This window comes from Meles meles, chromosome 11, assembly GCF_922984935.1.
Source record: "Meles meles chromosome 11, mMelMel3.1 paternal haplotype, whole genome shotgun sequence".
Taxonomy (NCBI): Eukaryota; Metazoa; Chordata; class Mammalia; order Carnivora; family Mustelidae; genus Meles; species Meles meles.
In genome coordinates, this window is record NC_060076.1 from 88,175,291 (window position 1) to 88,194,520 (window position 19,230).

The window sequence follows — 19,230 nt, forward strand, 5'->3', positions numbered from 1 at the left end:
CGTCTCTGCCTGGGTCTCCGGTATAGGCCACACCCTAGCAGAGACAGCAGCGGGGAGAGAGAAAGATCTTTGGTTTGAGAATTCCTGAAAGTTACTGACACTTTCGTACTACGGGGCATAGGAACGTTGACATTTTCAGGAGGCGTGGCACCATTTACAAATGACCCTTTAATGAGCCTTCATCTGGGGACAGAAGGGGGATGTCTGCACCCCCCCCCCCCGCTCTCTGTGTGGTTTTATGCAATTAAGTCCTTCAAAGAACGAAGAGTGAAATCAAGTCATTTCTCCTCTTGAATTTCTCCTTATTTTTCTTGCTGTGAGGTTCTACATAAATGTACGAATATAGGGACACTATAAAAGAGAAGGGATCCTGACGATTCACAGACCTGTACCCCTGGGGCTAATAATACATTACATGTTTATAAAAAATAAAAATAATTAAAAAAAAAAAAGAAGGGATGTATCCTTCGAGGGAGGAAATCAGACAATAAATCCAAAAACACTATGGACATTAAAAATCCGAACTTAGGGGAGGGTGGGGGCAACACGTTCTTTTCACAGAGCCCTGACACAACACCCGCTGTCCTCCAAAGCAGGAATGGAACCAACCAGACCCCCAGCAGCGGGACGGAGCCGGGGTCTTGGCTTCAGAGCTATTACTGTCTCCGGGACTGGATGGGGCATCAAGCGCCTTTTCCGGAATAGGCCAGAGAGGATAAGTCCAGTTGGGTCTGGAAGGCTTCAGTCAGCTCGGCGGCCAGCAGCTCGTGCAGGGACATGCCGTCGTGGGCGTACACCCAGTTCCTCCCCGTCCAGTCGTAGCGCTTGGGGCCGCTGCAAGACAAAATCGACACATGGGTTAAGTCCACGAGGACAGCCCGTGCGCAGAAATGCTGACCCCACAGATGCTGCCCCCAAGAAACTGACCAGAAGGAAGCTCCCGAAGTCAGTCTAACAAGGCGTCCCTCTGACTGCCTGTCTCAGCGGCTTGCTGTGGAGGAGTTAAGTACCCACTTTATCCCCTGCAAAATTCGACAGAACAATTCTCAAGACCTGGGAACATCGGAACCCTCTCCATGAGTCTCTGTAAGTCACATTCGGAGGTTTCACTTTTCGGAACACATGTCGGATACCTGCTGTATCAGAGCAGTGTTGTTCAAATCATGGCCACTGGAGTACCACTCACACAATCTGTCCCTTACCTGTATTATTATTATTATTATTATTATTAATTACTTTAGTACCTTTGTAACATGCGCAACCACTACCTCTCCCTACCCAAACACTTCATCATCCCAAAAGGGAACTCTGTGCCCATTAAGCAGTCATGCCCCGCCCCCCTACCCAGCTCCTGGCAATCACCTATACTATTTTTTTTTCAATATACTTTTTCTTGGGACGTGTGGCTGGCTTGGTTGGTTAAGCATCTGCCTTCGGCTCAGGTCATGATCCCAGGGTCCAGGGACCGAGCCCCACATCGGGCTCCCTGCTCGGCGGGAAGTTTGCTTCTCCCTCTGCCTGCCGCTCCCTTCACTTGTGCTCTCTCTCTAACAAATAAATTAATTAAATCTTAAAAAAGAAAAGCAATGCAATCCCATGAAAGATGATTTTGGATGTGAAACGTTGAGTGGAAAATATATTTCTTTCCTGAGGAACACATACTGGGATAGTAAATGGCTGCTTGGCAGACGTTCTTTCCAGATTCCCATCATGAATGACAGATTAAAGCAGCCCCAGGGTAGGATCCTATTGCCAGTAGGTGTAAACAAACAAGATATGGACTTTTTTGGCCTCCCAGATATGACAGGGAATTCCATGGTTCCCGTGCCCTGCCCAGTGTGTACACAGCCACCAGTCCCCAAAGGTGCTGGCTGGGTTTGAACTGATCCACCCAGCTTCTGTGGTTCCTCCAGAGGTGAAGGATAAGAATGTACAGTCCTCATGCATGGCTCTGGTCAGGGTTGGGACACCTGTTTGAGGCCAAAGAGAACAGGCTAATTGGCCCATACAGGATGAAACGCCCAAGTTCAAGTTAACTGGGTCTAAAAAAGCAATGCAATCTGTAAGGGTCTTGCTAGAAATGGGTGATTTCTGGAACTGTTTGTTGAATTATAACATACCTCCCAGATGAGGTTGGGGCAAGGGAGGCATAACGTTTTATTTATTATGAGTAAATAATTTCACACCATGGCATGATAAACAGTACAATAGTAACTGCCTAAAAATGATGTGAACATTGGGGCAGAAAAGTTGTGAATTTTTTTTTTTTTGAAAATTTATTGATTTGAGAGAGAAAAAGAGAGCCAGGGGAGGGGCAGAGAGAGGAGAGAGAGACTCTCAGACTCCCTGCAGAGTGCAGAGAGGCCTTGAGGCTTATCTCACGATGGAGATGAGGACCTGAGCCCAAATCCAGAGCTGGATGCTTAACTGACCGAGCCACTTAGGCGTGCCTATAATTTCATCTTTTTTAAATGTAGACATCACTGGGCTTTCCAAGAATTGCATGCTGGTTACTTCTGGCCCTTCCCAATGCATACTCAGTATATTGTCTTTGGAAGTGCTCCTGAGTGACCCAGGGAGGCTGGTCTGAGAGCTTTTAGTGAGCGTCTCCCAGATAGCCACCCAGACAGATGCAGGCGGGTGAGGCCCCTCTCTCCCTGCACCTTCCCAGGCCTTGAGATGCAGCGCAGGCGGCCTCCAACACAAGCCGTTATTCCAGGAGACTGAAAGCAGACCAGTGATAACCGCAGGAGGGACTCAAAGCCCTGGAGTCCCAGGCCCAGAGGCTCTCCCAGCTCCACAGGGCACACGGCTCAGCTTGGCAGAGGGAATCCAACCAACCCCGAGCGAGCTGCTCAAAACACACTAGAGGTCAAACTTGAACCTGTTCTGAAGACACTGCACAACTCGTTCCGAGGCTGCAGCGTCAAGGGTGGCTTTTTTTTTTTTTTAAAGATTTTATTTATTTATTTGACAGAGATCACAAGTAGGCACAGAGGCAGAGAGAGGGGGAAGCAGGCTCCCCGCAGAGCAGAGAGCCCGATGCGGGGCTCGATCCCAGGACCCCTGGATCACGACCCGACCGAAGGCAGGGGCTCCAACCAACCTAGCCACCCAGGCACCCCAAGAGTGGCTTTTTAAAAGGCAGGGCAATGACTTCACAGGGAGAAACCGTCCAGGCCAGGCTCTGCAAAGTTACACGCTTTTTGCTTCAGGTCTTAGAATGTGGTTCCAGCGGCCGGATTATTGGTAGACCAGTTACTGAAGCTGGGTTAACTGCTTCGAGGATGGGGTGAGGCTCTCAGACACCCACCCATGAGGTGATGCTCCTTTTAAAGGGTCCACGACGCCACACCTCCCGCGCCCCTAAAAAAGACAGATGTGGACTTCCGGACGTACCTGGAGGGTGAGGATAACCAGATCTGCTTGTTTGGGGTCTGCTTGTTGATCACGTAGGTTCCTAGATCTCCACCCAGTTTGACTGTCAGGACACCACTCTGGCGGATCAGGCAGCGAGAGCATGCAGAAAAGAGAACAAGACAAAGTGAATCACTGTGTCCCAGTTGCTGCGCACCTCGACACTGAGACGCAACACACACCTCGAAGAAACGAGTTTCGTGTTAGACATGCAGAACGTGCAAAAAGCACACGTTCTCAGAGTCCGACTATGATGAATCAGGATACTACTTAGATCCCATGGGGCTTCCCTCATTCCCCGCGAGGCTGGTGAGGCAGAGTTCTCATTCTTCCTGTCCGGAGGCGAAGAGACAGCAGGGGCTTGTCCGAGGAATGACAGCCCCAAAACGGGAGCCTGTGGGCTGCTTCAGTTCCCTCAAAGCCCAGGAAGAACACAGGAGAGGATAAGAAATGCAGACCCCAACTCTGCCAGAGTCCCACGTCAGCCCAAACATCGGACAGGACACGTTCATACCAAAACAAGAAAAAGAGGCACAAAAGAAGGAGTGTTCAAACCACGGGCTTTGCTGGTCTTAGAAGAGCCACAGAGCTAGCTAGCTCTGCCGGTGGGAGGAAGACAGAGCTTTTATTTTCAGACCCTTCCCACGCATCTCACAAGCTGCCTTCAAGGGCTTTATTTTCTCCGAAAGAGCCCTGAATTCTTTAAAAGACTGGTTGGTCCATCCTTGCTCAATAAATGCTCATTTAAATTTGAAAACACACTTTCAACAAAGGAGCGCTTTACTCCCAAGGTCTGAGGTTTCTTTAGAATGAGCAGAATATTACAGAAGCTGCGCAGCTCAGTCCCTTTACTGGAGCTGGGGTGCAGGGGTAGCCCCTCGCTGTTCCCACCCCGGGCATAACCCGCAGAGACACACCACTGCCTTTCTCTGGGCTTCTAGAGCCCCTGTCCAGTCAAGAGGCCCTGAACGCTTCTTAGAAGACTTTGTGTTTGGTTTGCAAACACAAAGAGCTATTGAAAAGGTGGACGGCAGTGATGATAATAATATACAATAATGTAACTGGCAGGCCAGGGAAGACTCTATTGGGTTGTATCTTTTTAAAAAACTATTTGAGGGAGAAAGCACAAGATGGGGGGCAGACAGAGAGGGGGAAGCAGGCTTAGATCATGACCTGAGCCCACGGCAGATGCTTAACCGACTGAACCACCCAGGTGCCCCTGGACTACCACCTTTCATTTACTAAAAATTGTCTTGAGGCACCTGGAGGGCTCGGTTGGTTAAGCATCCAACTCTTGATTTCAGCTCGGGTCATGATTTCAGGGTCGTGAGATCCCCCGTGTCATCGGGCTCTGTGCTGGGCATGCGGCCTGCTTACGATTCTCTCTCTGCCTCCTTCCCTCTGCCCTCTCCCTCTTTTTCTAAATTTAAAAAATGTTTTCCCTCCCCTCTCTTAAAAAAAAAAAAAGAAAAAAGTATCTTAAAACTGCACAGCTCAATAATTTCAATACTTCAGAAAGTGTCTTCATAAAGTATGCAAACATCACCAATTCTCAACGATTTCCACCCCAAAGAGAAACCCCAGCCGTCAGCAGTCCTTCCCCATTCCCCCCACCCCCTCCACTCCCTTATGAACTTCCACGGCTTCTTTTTCCACGCGATAGCAGGCTCAGGGGATCGAGACAGAACTGTTTCCAGTTTGACCTACTTGTGGTCCCTCAGTGCCCCACTGTGCCTTGCCCCACACCCACGGGGAGGTTCGGGCACTGTGGGGAGGGCAGAGGACGGGGATCTGAGTCTCATCGACCCTGCCGCCGTCCTCAGGACGACATCCGTGCTGCCTCCTTCGGAGATGCAGGGCAGGGATGGTGCAGGGAGGGGCACGGTGGTCAAGGGTTGTGTTCGCTCCTGATCACGGTCACACCCTGGCGCAGGGCGCCAAATCAGGGATGGCAGGTCCAGTCACTGAAAGCCAAATCCAATCTTTCCAACTCAGGATCTTCTGGAATTATTCCAGGGAACGGGCCACGCATTCACAAAGAGCATATTAAAAAAGCAGCCATGAGGTTTCTTCTGGATGTGAAGACCTCAAGCTGTCTCCTCCACCTGGCACCGTCCTTGCAGCGCCCCTCCCCGCACAAGACTGAGACCCCCACTCAGGAACCCCAGCGCCCCCAACCCCATGGCCCCCACGCCTCCTGCCTGAGCTGCCCGCCTGTTTGCCGGACATCTGTGCCCTCCCCTCCATGACTCAAAGCGCCTTGAGGGCAGATCTGGCTTTTCATCCCAGCACCTTCGGTGTCCAGTAAATCCGTTTAGTGCCAGATACTGGGTGGACACGAAAATACACCCGTGGAGGAACGAAGGGAGCCAACGGTGACCAGGGCTGGTGATAACACACGCAAAGTCGAGGGCAAGGTTACACGAGGCAGAAAGTCTCAGCACTTAGCCAGCCTGCCTCCTGTCCGTTATGCGTGATTATTTTTTCCCATCTGTTTCCAGAGGAATCCGGCAGGAGAAGGAAGGAACGGAAGGAAAGGAGCGGCCTTACTGGTTCACCAGGAGTTCCTAATGCTCTCGGAACCGTCTGCAAGTACCCAGATGAAGACGGCTTTTTGCTCATTGGTATTATTCCTTAAGGGCCAGTCTGAGGCTGTTCCAGGAGTGTGGGCAGCCTTAAATGCAGGGGCGGGGGGAGTCAAACTCCTCAACAGCTGGGGCCAGAGGTGCTCACCGGTCAGAACAGCCCCCGTCCACCGCTGGCGGAGGCTCACTCCCCCCAGTCATTATCAGCCCACACACCCGGGAGCGAAAGGAGCAACTTCTGTCCTCACAGCTCGTTCTGCAGAAACTGACACCCACGGGATGGCACGTTGAGTCAGGAGATTTAATTTAATCCGAATGGAAATTCGGAGATGTAGAGGGATGTCACCCGCTTCCCAGCTGGAGAACCTGCCACTCACAGAAGTGAAGAAGAAGAAAATACAAATCCAGGACGACAGGCTAAAAGGTTTTTCTCCGTGTCCAATACAGTGCTGCATCCGAGCAGGTGTCCGGGACCCGGGACCCGGCCTCAACTGAAACTGTACTCACAGGCGTGCAGGGAAGGTTTTCTTGGAAGAAGGTCCAGGAAAGTTCAAGGACCCTCTGCTGTACGGCAGTGACATGCCGACAGCTTAGTGAGTAAAGAACACGACCGCAAATGGATTCTCATTAAAACGTCAAAGAGGCCAGGGCTCCACCAGGGGCAGAAAACAAAGGAGGCTTGGCAATAACCCCTCAGAGCGCATGGTGCTTCTCACGGCCCTGGTCAGATTTTGCCAGTCAAGTGCAGCCGACTCCATGGGGGCCGAGTGATGGGAGGTGCCGTCTGCCCTGGTGGGCAGTCCCCTCCCATGGCAGGGCCAGTGTGGGTGAGGCCTGGACCCAGACACTGACCCCCCAGATGACGCACTCCCCTGACAGGAAGACACGACAGCCGGAAGTCACATTGCCCAGTCCCCAGGGAGCAAACCCAACACACACGTTTGTGAGTCTCCCCGGAACACGGCTTCCGTTCGTCTGCTTGGCCGGGAACTAGCTGATCCGACGTCTGTGGTGCTGAGTAGCATCAGTGAGAGTGTGTTCTGGAAACGTATGTGGGCCCCATTTCATTTGTATACTGGACCAATATTTATTAAGTCCCTGTCACGTAGCTGACAATGTTTCAGGCACTGGGATACTAAGAGCGGACAGCGTCCTGGCTGCCCAGGAACTCAGTGTAGCCGTGGGAGCTGATGTGTAAACAGTACGTGGCCTGATCGGTGCTCTACAGACTCACCTTCGGAGTGCTGGGCAAGGAAGGAAGCGTGGATCTGTCTGGAACATCTGGGAGGGCTTCCCAGAGGAGGCAGTGCCCCCCTGGACCCTGAAGACAGGGACAGATTGCACCCCTAGTGTTACAGGTGTTCTGTTGCCTATAATGTAGTTTCAGTAGATTGATCTGTGAAATGTCTGAGTCAGCTAGCACCTGAGGGACTCTACTGGGGAAATCACCCCCCCGCCCCAGGGTAGATAGCATTGCAGAGTGCTTTGTAAGAAACCCCAGCAACAGAGTCAGCTACTGGCCTTTAGTTTCTACATCTATATGGGGGCGTTTCCTAATTAGTAAATGATTTGTTAGAAATCACTTTTCCCTGGTGAGGAGAATGATAACTAAGGCACATGGGCTGGCTAGACAAACACAGGTGCCTCTTCCCTTTGCAGGAATGGGTTACGGGATCTGGAAACCCCAGCAGCTGGGTCACTCTTCAGAGAGACACTGCGGGTAGCATTCAGGTAAGATCCTGTGTCCCACCATTGAGCAGGAACATTTTTTTCTTTTGAAGATTTATTTATTAGAGAAAGAGCGAGAAGAGCGGGGAGGGGCAGAGGGGAAGGGAGAGAGAAGATCTCAAGCAGACGCCTTCCTGAGTGCGAGCCTGATGCGGGGCTCGATCCCAGGACCCCGAGATCATGACCTGAGCCGAAACCAAGAGTCAGCCACTCAACCGACTGGGCCACCCAGGTGCCCCTGAGCTGGAGCATTTGCTGCTGGATTCCCCTGGGGATGGGGCGGGTAGGGGCGTGGGGTGGTAAACAGAATCCAGCTGCTAGGACACTGGCGCATTTGCTTCTAATGAAACACTCATGCAAAAATACTCGAGTCACTACGTATTCTCACTAAACAAGTGGTGTGACTATATTTGTGGCATGTCAATGAATGTTTGCATGTATGGCCGAGTTTAGCCTGAGACTTGGTTTCCCTGTAAGTCCTGCCAGCCCCTGTATGGAAACTGGGGGAGAGGAGACCTGTTACTCCCCCAGCTCCATCATCCCACAGACAGTCAAGTTGCGGGGGGTTGGGGGGCAGTCAGTATGGGCTCGCCAGCAGCTTGCCTTCTGAGGCTGTCTGCAGAAACACTTCCAATGCCCTGGCCCGAATGACGCTCCCAGCAGTCACAGAACCCACCCGGAAGGGAGCCAACCCTTTCTTGCCCCATTGCCTTCATTTTGACCTCCAAGTCCCTCACTGTCCTTACAACCAGGCTTGAAAACTTCCAGACTCTGCTACCTGCTCCGTCTGATGGAGTCCCTTCCATCCACAGTAAATAATCCAGCACCATTTCTATCACGTTAGCCTGACAGCTGGTTGTCCTAACAATTCCCCTTCATAACATTTCTGACTATTAATTAATTGTCGTTGAGAGGATTAATCTCCGCGGGGGATTTTCTGGCGAAAAAGGAGCTGCTCCCTAAGGGGGAAACAGCATTCTAAAGGCAAAGGTGCGGGGTGGGGAACTCACCCCCATTCAAGTCTGCCACCTGGTGGCCAGTCGAAGTAGAGCACTCCCCGGGCTTCAGGGCTCTGTGGCTCCCCCTAGCGGCACTGAGGATCATCTGAGGAGTGATTATAAAAAAAAAACAAAACTCCCCTGGCCGGCCAGGATACTCCCAGACCAACTAAAGAAAAATCTCTAGGGGTGGAACCCAGGGTGCACATTAGAATCTCAGGTGAGCTTTTCAAAAATATGCTTCCTGAGAGTAGACCCGACCTGCAAGTCAGAATCTCCCAGAGCTGGGGCCGCTGTCTGAGTGCTCGGAACACACCCTGCTTAAGGACGAGTGGTTCGGTTCTGCCGGCGGGGACAGTCATCCTGCCAGACAAACAAAGGCCTGGGTCCCCCGGGGCTTACCTCACGGGTGCTGAGGGGAGCTTGAGAACCTGTACTTTTAAGCAGAAACGGGGCTCACAGAGGTCGTGACTTGCCCAAGATCAGAAGCCTGGTGGGGCAGGGCTGGAACACCAAGGCCAGTCTCTGGGTCCCCCCTTTGCCCCCCACCCAGGAACCGCATGCTGCTGGATGCTTAACTCCACTGGAGGGGGATTCTCTGTCGTAGTGAGCCAGAATTCTTAGGAGGAAACAGGAAAAATATGAAAATAAGCAAAAAGGTACCCCAAACGAGACATCATAGTCTTCGAACGTGTAAGGTTTATCTGCGAGGTCTTCAAAGAACTCTGCTAAGGAGTCTAGTGTCTTCTCAGCCAGTCTTTCATAGGTGGTCTCATCCAGAGAGCTGCAGGGAAACACCAAACCCCCCCCAACACACGGTTACCAAACTGCTCCATTTTATTAACGTCAAACCTACATATCTATTTATTTACTTATTTAGTTTATTTTTAGTAAATAAACTAAATAAGTAAATTCCTATTTAGTAAATAAACGAAATAAGTCCAATGTGGGGCTTGAACTCACCACTGGGAGATCAAGAGTCACATGCGCCACAGACTGAGCCAATCAGGTGCCCCAAAACATCAACTTTTTACTCAAATTGGAAAAATCCATGGGAAATTCATGTACAGACAAAAAAATTAATCATCATGAAAGAGTTTATATAGGGGTGCCTGGGGGGCTCAGTCAGTTGAGCCTCTGCCTTCGGCTCAGGTCATGATCCTGGGTCCTCGGATGGAGCCCTGTGTTGCCTCCCTGCTCAGTGGGGAGCCTGCTTCTCGTGCCCCCCCTCCGCCCCCGCTTATGCCCACTCTCTCTCTCTGTCAAAAAAAATAAATAAATAAAATATCTTAAAAGGAAAAAAAAAAGAGTTTATAAAGAAGGAAACCTTTCTTCCCAAATAACCAGCCCCCACCAGCAGAGTCAATTACGAATAAGTCTCTTCTGTATCTGTCCAGAATTTTAAATTCTTTTTAATATGGAAATTGAAGGACCTTATAGTTTTTATTTAATATATCCTGGAAATTGTTCTATATTAGCATATACATATTTTCATGGTATTTTATTTTATATTATTTATTCAACCTAACCCCTTCAACTGGACATTATGCTTATTAAAGTTGCTTGTATTATGATTAAAATTATGTTGGGCGTTTGCCCAACAAAGTGGGAGAAAATATTTATATTACATGTATCTGAAAAAGGGCTTATTTCCAGAATATATAAAGAACTAAAAAAACAAAAACAAAAAACTACAAGTCAATAAGAAAAAGAAAACCCAATAGAAAAAAAATGGGTAAAATGCTTGAACAGATACCATTTAAAAAAAGATATCCAAATGGCAAGTGAACACATAACAAGGAGTATAACTTTATTAATCTTCAGGAAAATACACCGTAAAAAATTCACAATGAGATACCACCAGAATGGTTAAAATGAAAGAGACAGATAATAGCAAGAGCTGGCCCAGAAGCGAAGCAACCCCTCTCCATGGAGTGAAGGGTAGGGGTGAGGGTGGGGAGGAGGGGCAGTGTGTGTGCAGGTCAGAGGAGCTACTCCTAGACCTCGAGAGAGGACTGCATATCACCTGGAAATCTTGGCCTTTGAGGTGGATGAGAGACCATATGGGCCTGTGGTGGCAGCCCTGGGGTTAAGGGCTCATGTATTGTGTGTGTGTTCGCGTGTGTACGGAGGGCCCACGCGGACACCAGTGGCGGCAGGAGCAGACTGTAGCAATGCTGGGGAGCTATGCACGGGAACGCACCGCTTCCTTCCAGGATACCCACTAGGCTAGATTTCCCGGCATCCCCTGCAGTCAGATGGGGTCACGTGACCAAGCCCCCCCCCCCCCCGCCCCCAAATCGGAGGGAGGGGCAAGCGCCACTTCCCTGACTTCCATGCTCTTGCGTCTTTCTGTGGAATGGAACCCGGCTGGGGTGACCTGGCTCCCACCGTGTAGGGGACACAAGGGATGGGAAGGTGGCAGGACCTCGCTGGCCGGAATCCCTGCACCGAGGCACGCCCACCCTGCACCCTGGGGCCACAGGGGCGCAGACGGCTGCTGGCTCGAGCCATGACAGCGGTGGCTCTCCGTTGCAGAGGCCTGGCGGACCCCAACTGCTGAGTCATCGGCCAGAGGAACAACAGAACTCTGGAAACCGCCTCACGTGCAGCAGTGGGGACGGGCGGAATGAGCTATGATACGTCCATAAAGCTTCATTATATTTCCTTTAAAACAGTATGGTAGAGGGGAACCCGGGTGGCTCAGTCCGTTCCACATCTGACTCCTGGTCTCAGCTCAGGGCTCCGTCTCAGGGCCGGGAGTTCAAGGCCCATGCTGGGCTCGGCCCTGGGCGTGGAGCCTACTTAAAAATAAATACATAAATAAACTAATACGGTCGATTGTTGGCGAAATGGAGAGATGCTTATGAGTGCTACTGCTAAGGGAGAAAGCAGGTTTTGGATGGGATGGGCTCCTTTTTTTTTTTTTTTTTAACCAGTAAGAGAAACGGAAAAAAATTTAAAAAGCCAATAGAAGTATGAGCAGGTATGCACAGCTGTGTACTGACAGACAGGAGAAGGGGGGAGGGCTCTCTGACACGGAGGGGGCTTTATCTTACCCAGGGTCGCCCACCGTTCCCACTGTTCTCACAGTCATCCAGCAGACACTCTGCTTTTTGACATTCACGATCTGATCAAGGCGGTGGAGGCTCAGACTCTAAAAGCCAAAGTGAAGAAGCACGTTACTATCTTTCTGTGCATTACAGTCCCTGACCGTGTGGTTTAAATACCACTACTCCTGCATTTGAGAATAAACCACGTTCAACTTTTCCAGGAGTGTTTCTGGAATGTTTCTGCCTCGTTTTAATGCATTACCTTGTGTTCTCTTAGGCTCTCTCTAAGTCTGTGCGGTCCAATATAATAGCCCTGAGCCACAGGCAGCTCATTTACATTTAAATTTATTGTCACTTCTCATCACTTCCCACTAAATTTGAGTGAGGGACAAGCACCACTTCCAGGACTCCCATGTTCTGGAAGGCCACGTTTCAAGTGTCCCGTGGCCTCATGTGGCCAGTGGCACATAGAACATTGTCACCATCACGGGAAGTTCTATGGGCAGCACTGCTCCAGGCTATTCGAGGCATGCAGTGGTTAGCACAGGCCAGGCGCATGGAAGCATCTGCAAGGCTCCTGGAATTTGACTCGTGCAGGCAAGTGGCAGATGTCTGCTGCGGTCCAAAAGAGAGGACCAGACTGCACGTGGACAGGTCTCATTAACATGGTCTGCGGGAGATAATGTGACCTGTCGATTTCTTCCAACACATAACTGGAAGAGGGTCTATTCACTCGCCTCTAGGGCTGCCAGCCCCACTGAGCAGCTGGAGAGACAGATGACATAACCAGAGGACAGTGACAAACACCGAGGGGACCCTGGCTGAGGGACCTGCCCTCAGCAGGGTGAGGGAGGGGACAGAGCCTGTAAAAGGAGAGAAAAGTGGAGATGGCAGGGGAGAGGATGGAGAGGTGGCCCCAGGGCCTTGTGAAGGCACTCAGCTGGACTTCATCCTGGGAAGGCACCCAAGGGCTGGAAGGGGTTGGCGGTTAAGATTCACCTTCTCTAAAGGTCCCTCTGGAGCAGGGCTCCAGGGCCATTGCTCTCTTGAGCCACCGGTGCCCTTGGCAAACTCAGAAAGGAGAAGGCAGAGGGCATGGGGCTGAGAAGTGAGCAGAAGAGGGGGAACAGGGGTACAGAGAACAGAGAGTGTGATTTTAGAAGGCTGGCTCCGAAGGAGAAGCAGAGAGGCAGCATGATAACCAGTTATTGCTACTGCGCATTCTAGAGTGTTCACTATTGCTGTGTGTTGATAGTCTTGATAGAAATGGATGTGGTCAGTCCTCATTACAAGCCTGTGAAGCAAGTACTGTTATTATAGTGGTTCTTCTTGACAGTTTGCTCTATAAAGTTACCATGAACAGGAGGTTAGTGAAATGCTCCTACGGGAAAATACAGGCATAGGTTCCTGCAGGCTTCGGGTCACGTGTGACCAGGGGATCCATACATAACCTCGTTTACAGGCATCTCTGTTTAAAGACACCTTGTTTAATATACATTGTTGATTGATGAAATGAGCTCGGGGCCACCAGTACCGTAACTGAGGCCTGAACAAGGCTGATCTAGCACACGTGTTTTGGCGGTAAGGCCCATCACAGCCTTCTTGTGCTCAGACCACTAGACAGCATGTAGGCGCTATGCTCCAGGGCCATGTTAAATAGCGAAATCACCAATGGGAAACACAAAAATGCAAACAGTGTGCCACAGAATAGATGGTGGAAAGGACACTTGTTGACCCCGCAGGGGCCGAGAGAAGGCAGAGTGTCACCTTGTTTGACCTCAGTGGCAACGCACAAGCATGCGGTGATTCCTCAGTTTTTGCTGCTCTGTGTGTGTGTCTGACAGTGAGCACCAAATCCACTTTGGGTATTGATTCTGGGGATACAGATAAATTTTACTAAGTAGGTGAATTCCCGAGTCCAGGATCCATGAAACGCAAGGACAGACTGTATTTGTATTCTATGGACGAGGAAATGGAGCAAATCACTCAGATACAACAGATGCAAAGTGGAGGACCTGGGATCTGAACCCACACTGTCTGGCCCCAGGGTCCAGGCCACAAAGAAAAGAATCACACACCTGGGAGTCATACAGGGTTTTGGACATGGAGGGGAAGTTCGAGAACTAGAGGCTCAGAGTTTCCCCTCTCTCCAGGATCCTGGCCTCTCAAATCCTAGCTGTCGTAGTCTGACACCTTCGCACAGCCTTTTTTCTGTTTCAGTTTTGGTTTTGACTCTTGTATCTTGAATGGCTGTTCTTGGTGGGAGGTTTGTTCTGCTCCAAGTTATAGTTAGAAGTAGAAGTCTACATGCAGCCATTTTTAATCATCAAAGGATGATTGCCAAAGACTCCTTGCTGGTCTCTTACCCATTCTCCCCGAGCTAACGTTCCCTGGGTACCTGCTTACCCTTTCTGAGCCCCCGAAGGCAGGGGTCACAGTACCCACCACACAGACTAGTGATGAGTCTTAGACAGGAAGACATGAATACCCCAAACACAGGGCCAGAGGGTGTCGGGTCAATTTTAGTTTTGGAGCATGTCAACAAGAGTGTGGACAGGCAGAAGGGGAGGCCTGGCCTGGGTGGCTAGCAAGGAGGCCGGCCCTCACCCCAGGATCCCCCTGGCAAAGCACAAAGCTGGAAATGCTGGAAAGGTGAGTCAGGTCTCACCCACCACTGGGGGGGATGAACTGGTACAACCACTCCTGGCATCAAATGAGCTGAATATTTGCTGGCCCCTCACCTAGCAATGCTGTTCTTAGGAATTCGGCCACAAAGAGCCTCTGTCCATGCACAGCAACGCCTACACAAACACCATTGTGACGGCAGCATCATGGTGGTCACCCAGATGTCACCAAGAGACTGGACAGAGCATGATGTGGTCACCCAACGGGATACTACCCAGCCGAGAAAACGCATAAATGACAACTGTGTGCATCAGTGTGGATGAGCCTCAAAACAACACTGAACACAAGACACAAGTCGTGGTACAATAAATGCAGGAGAGTGTTTTCTAGCAATAGCACGTGCTTTAGGGAGACGTACATAGGGGTGACACTCTAGGAAAAGGAGGGGATGCCTGACAGAATTCAGGAGAGCAATTCCCCTCAGTGAGGCCTGGTGGTCATCGGGAGAGCACCAGAGCCTTCCGGGGGACAGGTAATCAGTCTCTTATCTGGTGGTGAGAATGTGGCAGTGTGTTATTAATCTTTAAATGGTACAGTTTTGTTTTGTTTTTTTAGATTTATTTATTTGTCAGAGAGAGATAGAGCACAAGCAGGGAGAGGAGCAGGCAGAGGGAAAAGCAGACTCCCCAGTGAGCAGAGAGCCCGATGTGGGGCTCGATCCCAGGACCCTGAGATCATGACCTGAGCCGAAGGCAGATGCTTCACCGACTGAGCCACCCAGGTGTCCCGTGAATTTGTTTTTTCAGTCGCAAGTTTTATAAAATATCAATCAACCCTTTCCACAAGTTCAGTTTAACATCTGAGCTTACATGTGCTGATGTGAAATGCACAGTAAATCTGGATGAATGAGTACGCGAAAAGACTTCGTTCAATGATTTTTCAGTATCGATTACATGTTAAGATGATAATATTTGGAAAAACTAGATTACATAAATGTATTGTTGAAAAAAATTTTTAAACTAAGCTCTAGGCCCAGCGTGGGCTTGAACTCATGACCCAGATCGTGTGTCTCATGCTCTACCCGTTGAGTCAGCCAGGTACCCCTCTGTGGTGTTGAAATTAACTTCACCTATTTCTTTTTACTTTTTCAGTGTAGCTGCTAGACAATTTAGAATTACACATGCAGCTCCCATTCTATTGCTTTTGGATAGTGCTGTAGGAGTAGGGGGTAGAGAAAATAAGGATGGGGATGAGGCCCCCATCATGAATTCAGGTTTTGATGAGTTCGGGAGTGCAGGGACGTTGGGGGTCAACCTGAGGACAGGTAAGGCTTTGAAAAAATTAAACATGGTGGCTCCAGTTGCCGCTGTCATCCACCCGGCTCCGCGAGTACTGGAGATGGGTGAGGGAACTGTGTTACAAAGTTCAACAAACCCGATTAATTTACTATGGTAGAGGAGGCCCAAATGGGTGACTCAGGTTAACTACCTCCCAGCCTCCTATGACCCCAAATTCCAGTGTGTGTCTGGTGCCCACCTCCTGACGGCAGCTCTCAGTTGGGCATGCTTCTGAATCACCAGCCCGTAACAGCCACAGGTACCACCCCAAAGACCATGCCGTATCTTGTCACTGTCCTAAATTACAAACTGCTGGCAACCCTCGGCCCGCACCAGCAGGAGTGTGGGTGCAAGCCAGGGCAGCTCCAAGTGGGAGCAGCGCAGAAGGAGAGGGGTCGTAAATGTCTCTGTTCTGCACTGGGGCATCCTAGTAACAGGATGGCCGTAACTGCTTGTATTTCCTAAGAAGCCAAGGGACCCAGTATCAAGGGCCCAACTTTGAGTGCTGGCAACCAATCCTAACTTTTCTTGGAACACCGCCAAATAACAGAGCGGTCAAGTCTGAAGTCCAAATTCCAGAGCTCCAGGGGCAATCTGGGTTGAGTTTCGCCTGCCTCCTCCACCATGAGCGGTCCACGCAGCATACCCACCACTCAGCATCCGGTATGCACCCGCCTTCCCCGCCCAGGTCTGTTTCTCCGTCTGGAATGCCCTTCCCTGCTCTCTTGCCACCTTCAAGACCCTATTTAGGTCTGCCTTCAGTTCAGGTCATCATCCCAGGATGCTGGGATCGAGCCCTGCGTGGGGCTCCCTGCTCAGCGGAGAGTCTGCTTCTCCCTCTGCCCCTACCCGCTCGTGCTCTCTTTCTCAAATAAATAAATAAAATCTTGGGGGAGGGGGGAGAGACCTTGATTAAACATCGCGTTCACCCTGCTGTGAGTCTTCCTCAACCCCATCCCCATTCTTTGGGCTTTCTCCCTTCAGGTCTTGGAGTGACTGGGTCAGATGCTTCTTTGCAGCCCCCAGGGGAGAAAAGGGAATTAATTTCTGGGGCTGAAGATTTTGTATTACGTTAATCCTGAGTAATCCTCCCAACAGCTCCGCAAAATGGGCGGTACCCTTTCATGTCTTTAGGGAAAAGGAAGCCACGCCTCGGAGAGGTTCCAGATCCCCGAGGTCACACAGCTCTGCTGAACTTGGAGGGCAGTCCCGGTCATTCTCCAAAAAGCTTCCAAAAGCTTTGCTGCTCTAGCTACTGTGCTCCGAGCCTCGACGTTTCCACCGCGCTCAAAGGAAGCGTTTCGCTCCTAAAAGCCCACGCGTGGAATCATCGATCTAGGATTCTACATAATATTATCCTACACTAGTATGTTGGTATGTGTCCTGTTTTATTCTATTTATATTTATGCACCACACTACCAGTCTGTGTCCTACACACACGTATGTATGCTACAGTACCTCGTACAGTATCTAGTATCGCGTAAATTGAAGTTCGGGCAAAGGGAAGTGGAGAGAGCTCGGCGACCACCACGGACCCCCGAGATCGGGTCCCCGGCCACTTCCCCTGCGCTGCGCACCCCCCGCAGTTGCATTGCACTGCCCTTTTCACCGGCAAGCACAGGCCGGTGCAAACGTTACCCCGGGGAAACATTAGGCCGAGTGCGCGGCCGCGCACCCGGTACGGAGCAGCACGCTCCACCGCCGCGCGGCCACTAGCAGAGCGCGGCCCCGGTGCGCGGCCCCGCCGGAGCGGAGTGGACGCGCGTGCCGCAGCGTCTCCTGCGTGCGCGGCCTCTCTCCGCCGGCGTGCGGCCGGGACGGCTGCGCGGCGCGGGTACTCACGGCGTGGCTGGGTACGCGGGTAGCTCCAGTCCCGACGCGCAACCCCCGGCGGCCGTAGAGCGGGGCGTTCCTCGTAGGCCCCTGGACCCCGGCGCGGGCCGGGGTCGGGCCCGGGGGCGCCGAGCGGGGCAAGAGGCCGGCGGCCGCGCGGCGCCCGAACGTCCACATGCTGCTCCCAGGCTGCGGCCGCTCCGCCCTCCAGCTCCGGGGACGCCGCGGCGACACCTGGTGGCCACGGGTGGCAGGCGCCGCGGTTCGGCTCCGCGCTCCGGTCCCCTCTTCCGTCGACTGCGGGAAATGGCCCGAGGTTAGACCTCAGGGAGAACTTCCCAGCATTCCGTCCTCTCTGTATTTAACGCAAATGGAGTGCGCGCTCGGTGCGAAGCTCAGGGCCTGCCCCTTGAGCAACGTGTGAATGCGTAATGACCACGGCTGCAGAATTGTGGCCGGGAAGGATTTGCGAGCTGCAGCTGCAGGCTCGCTGGGAACCTGGTGGCGAGCAGGTCTGCGGCTTGGCTGCAGTAGGTTATAGCCCTTAGGAGCCGGCAGACAGGAGAGGGATTGCCTGGTTTACATCCGAACTCTGTACTTCCCAGCTGTGTGACCAGGGGGCAAGTTCATTCACTTCTCTGTGCCTCATCTGTAAAATGGAGGGGGTTTTTTGTTTGTTTTGTTTTTTACTCCAGGGTTGTTTTAAGGATAAAATGAGTTAATCTAGGCAAAATGTTTTTTTACACCCTGCCTGCTAAGTGTATGGTATTAAGTTGTTTTTGTTGTTGTTGTTTAAGATTTTATTTATTTGAGATAGTGAGAGAACACAAGCGGGGTTGGGGGGGCGGGGCAGAGGGAGAAGCAGGCTCCCCACTGAGCAGTGAGCCAGTCTTCAGGGAATCTCAAGACCCGGGGATCACGACCCGAGCCAAAGGCCGATGCTCAGCCCACTGAGTCACCTGCGTGCCCAATTATGAACTTGTTAATACGCTATAGGTAAAAGACCATTTTACTTACGTTGTGTTTTGCAGAGGAATGCAAATTGTGAACTTTTCATATTTTATATAGGCTTGAGAAAATACTACATGTGCATACCAGAGAATATAATTTTTATGGAGATGTTAGTGGACAGAGGAGATAGTTTGCGCTGAAGTTTTTCCAAAGCCACCTTGGTATTTGGTGAATAGTGGAGATAAGATGCAGGTATAAATGTGTGGGACACTAAATGACAAGTGTCAAAGAAGAACAGTAACTATGGGATATCGCCACTGTGTGGGAGCGTATATACTGCTAGGGGTGGGGACAATCAAGGAAGCCTTCATGGAGGAAGTGGCATTTGCACAGGGTCTTGAAAAAATAGAGTAGAGGAGGTGGGATCTGATTGGTTGCCAGAGGGGTAATCCAGGGCGTTCTTTTGGATGAGAGACATTTTCTTGCCTTCAGTTAACCCTAAGTCGTTTATTGAGCACCTGTTATGTATGTGCCCGGCCTGGAGAAGCTGTTTCCCCCTGTAAATTATCTGGAGATACACTGGAAGGTTAAAACAAAGTGGGGGTAGGGGGGTGTGTGTTACTGGCATCCAGTGAGTAGGGCCCAGGGACGTGTTAGATAATGTGCGATAGACAGGATGGTCCCCTACAACACGGAATTACCC

At 51.0% G+C, this 19,230-nt stretch overlaps 1 protein-coding gene across 1 annotated transcript; it reads right to left on the reverse strand.

The window, feature by feature from the left end:
* Positions 1–507: 507 nt before the first annotated feature.
* FXN (frataxin) lies at positions 508–17,852 on the reverse strand. The gene is made up of 5 exons (XM_046022063.1): positions 17,586–17,852; positions 11,788–11,885; positions 9,392–9,512; positions 3,400–3,497; positions 508–834 (listed from the first exon to the last, which is right to left on the reverse strand). Exons 1-5 carry the CDS (start codon positions 17,751–17,753, stop codon positions 684–686), a joined length of 636 nt encoding a protein of 211 aa, XP_045878019.1. The 5' UTR covers positions 17,754–17,852; the 3' UTR covers positions 508–683.
* Positions 17,853–19,230: the final 1,378 nt, after the last annotated feature.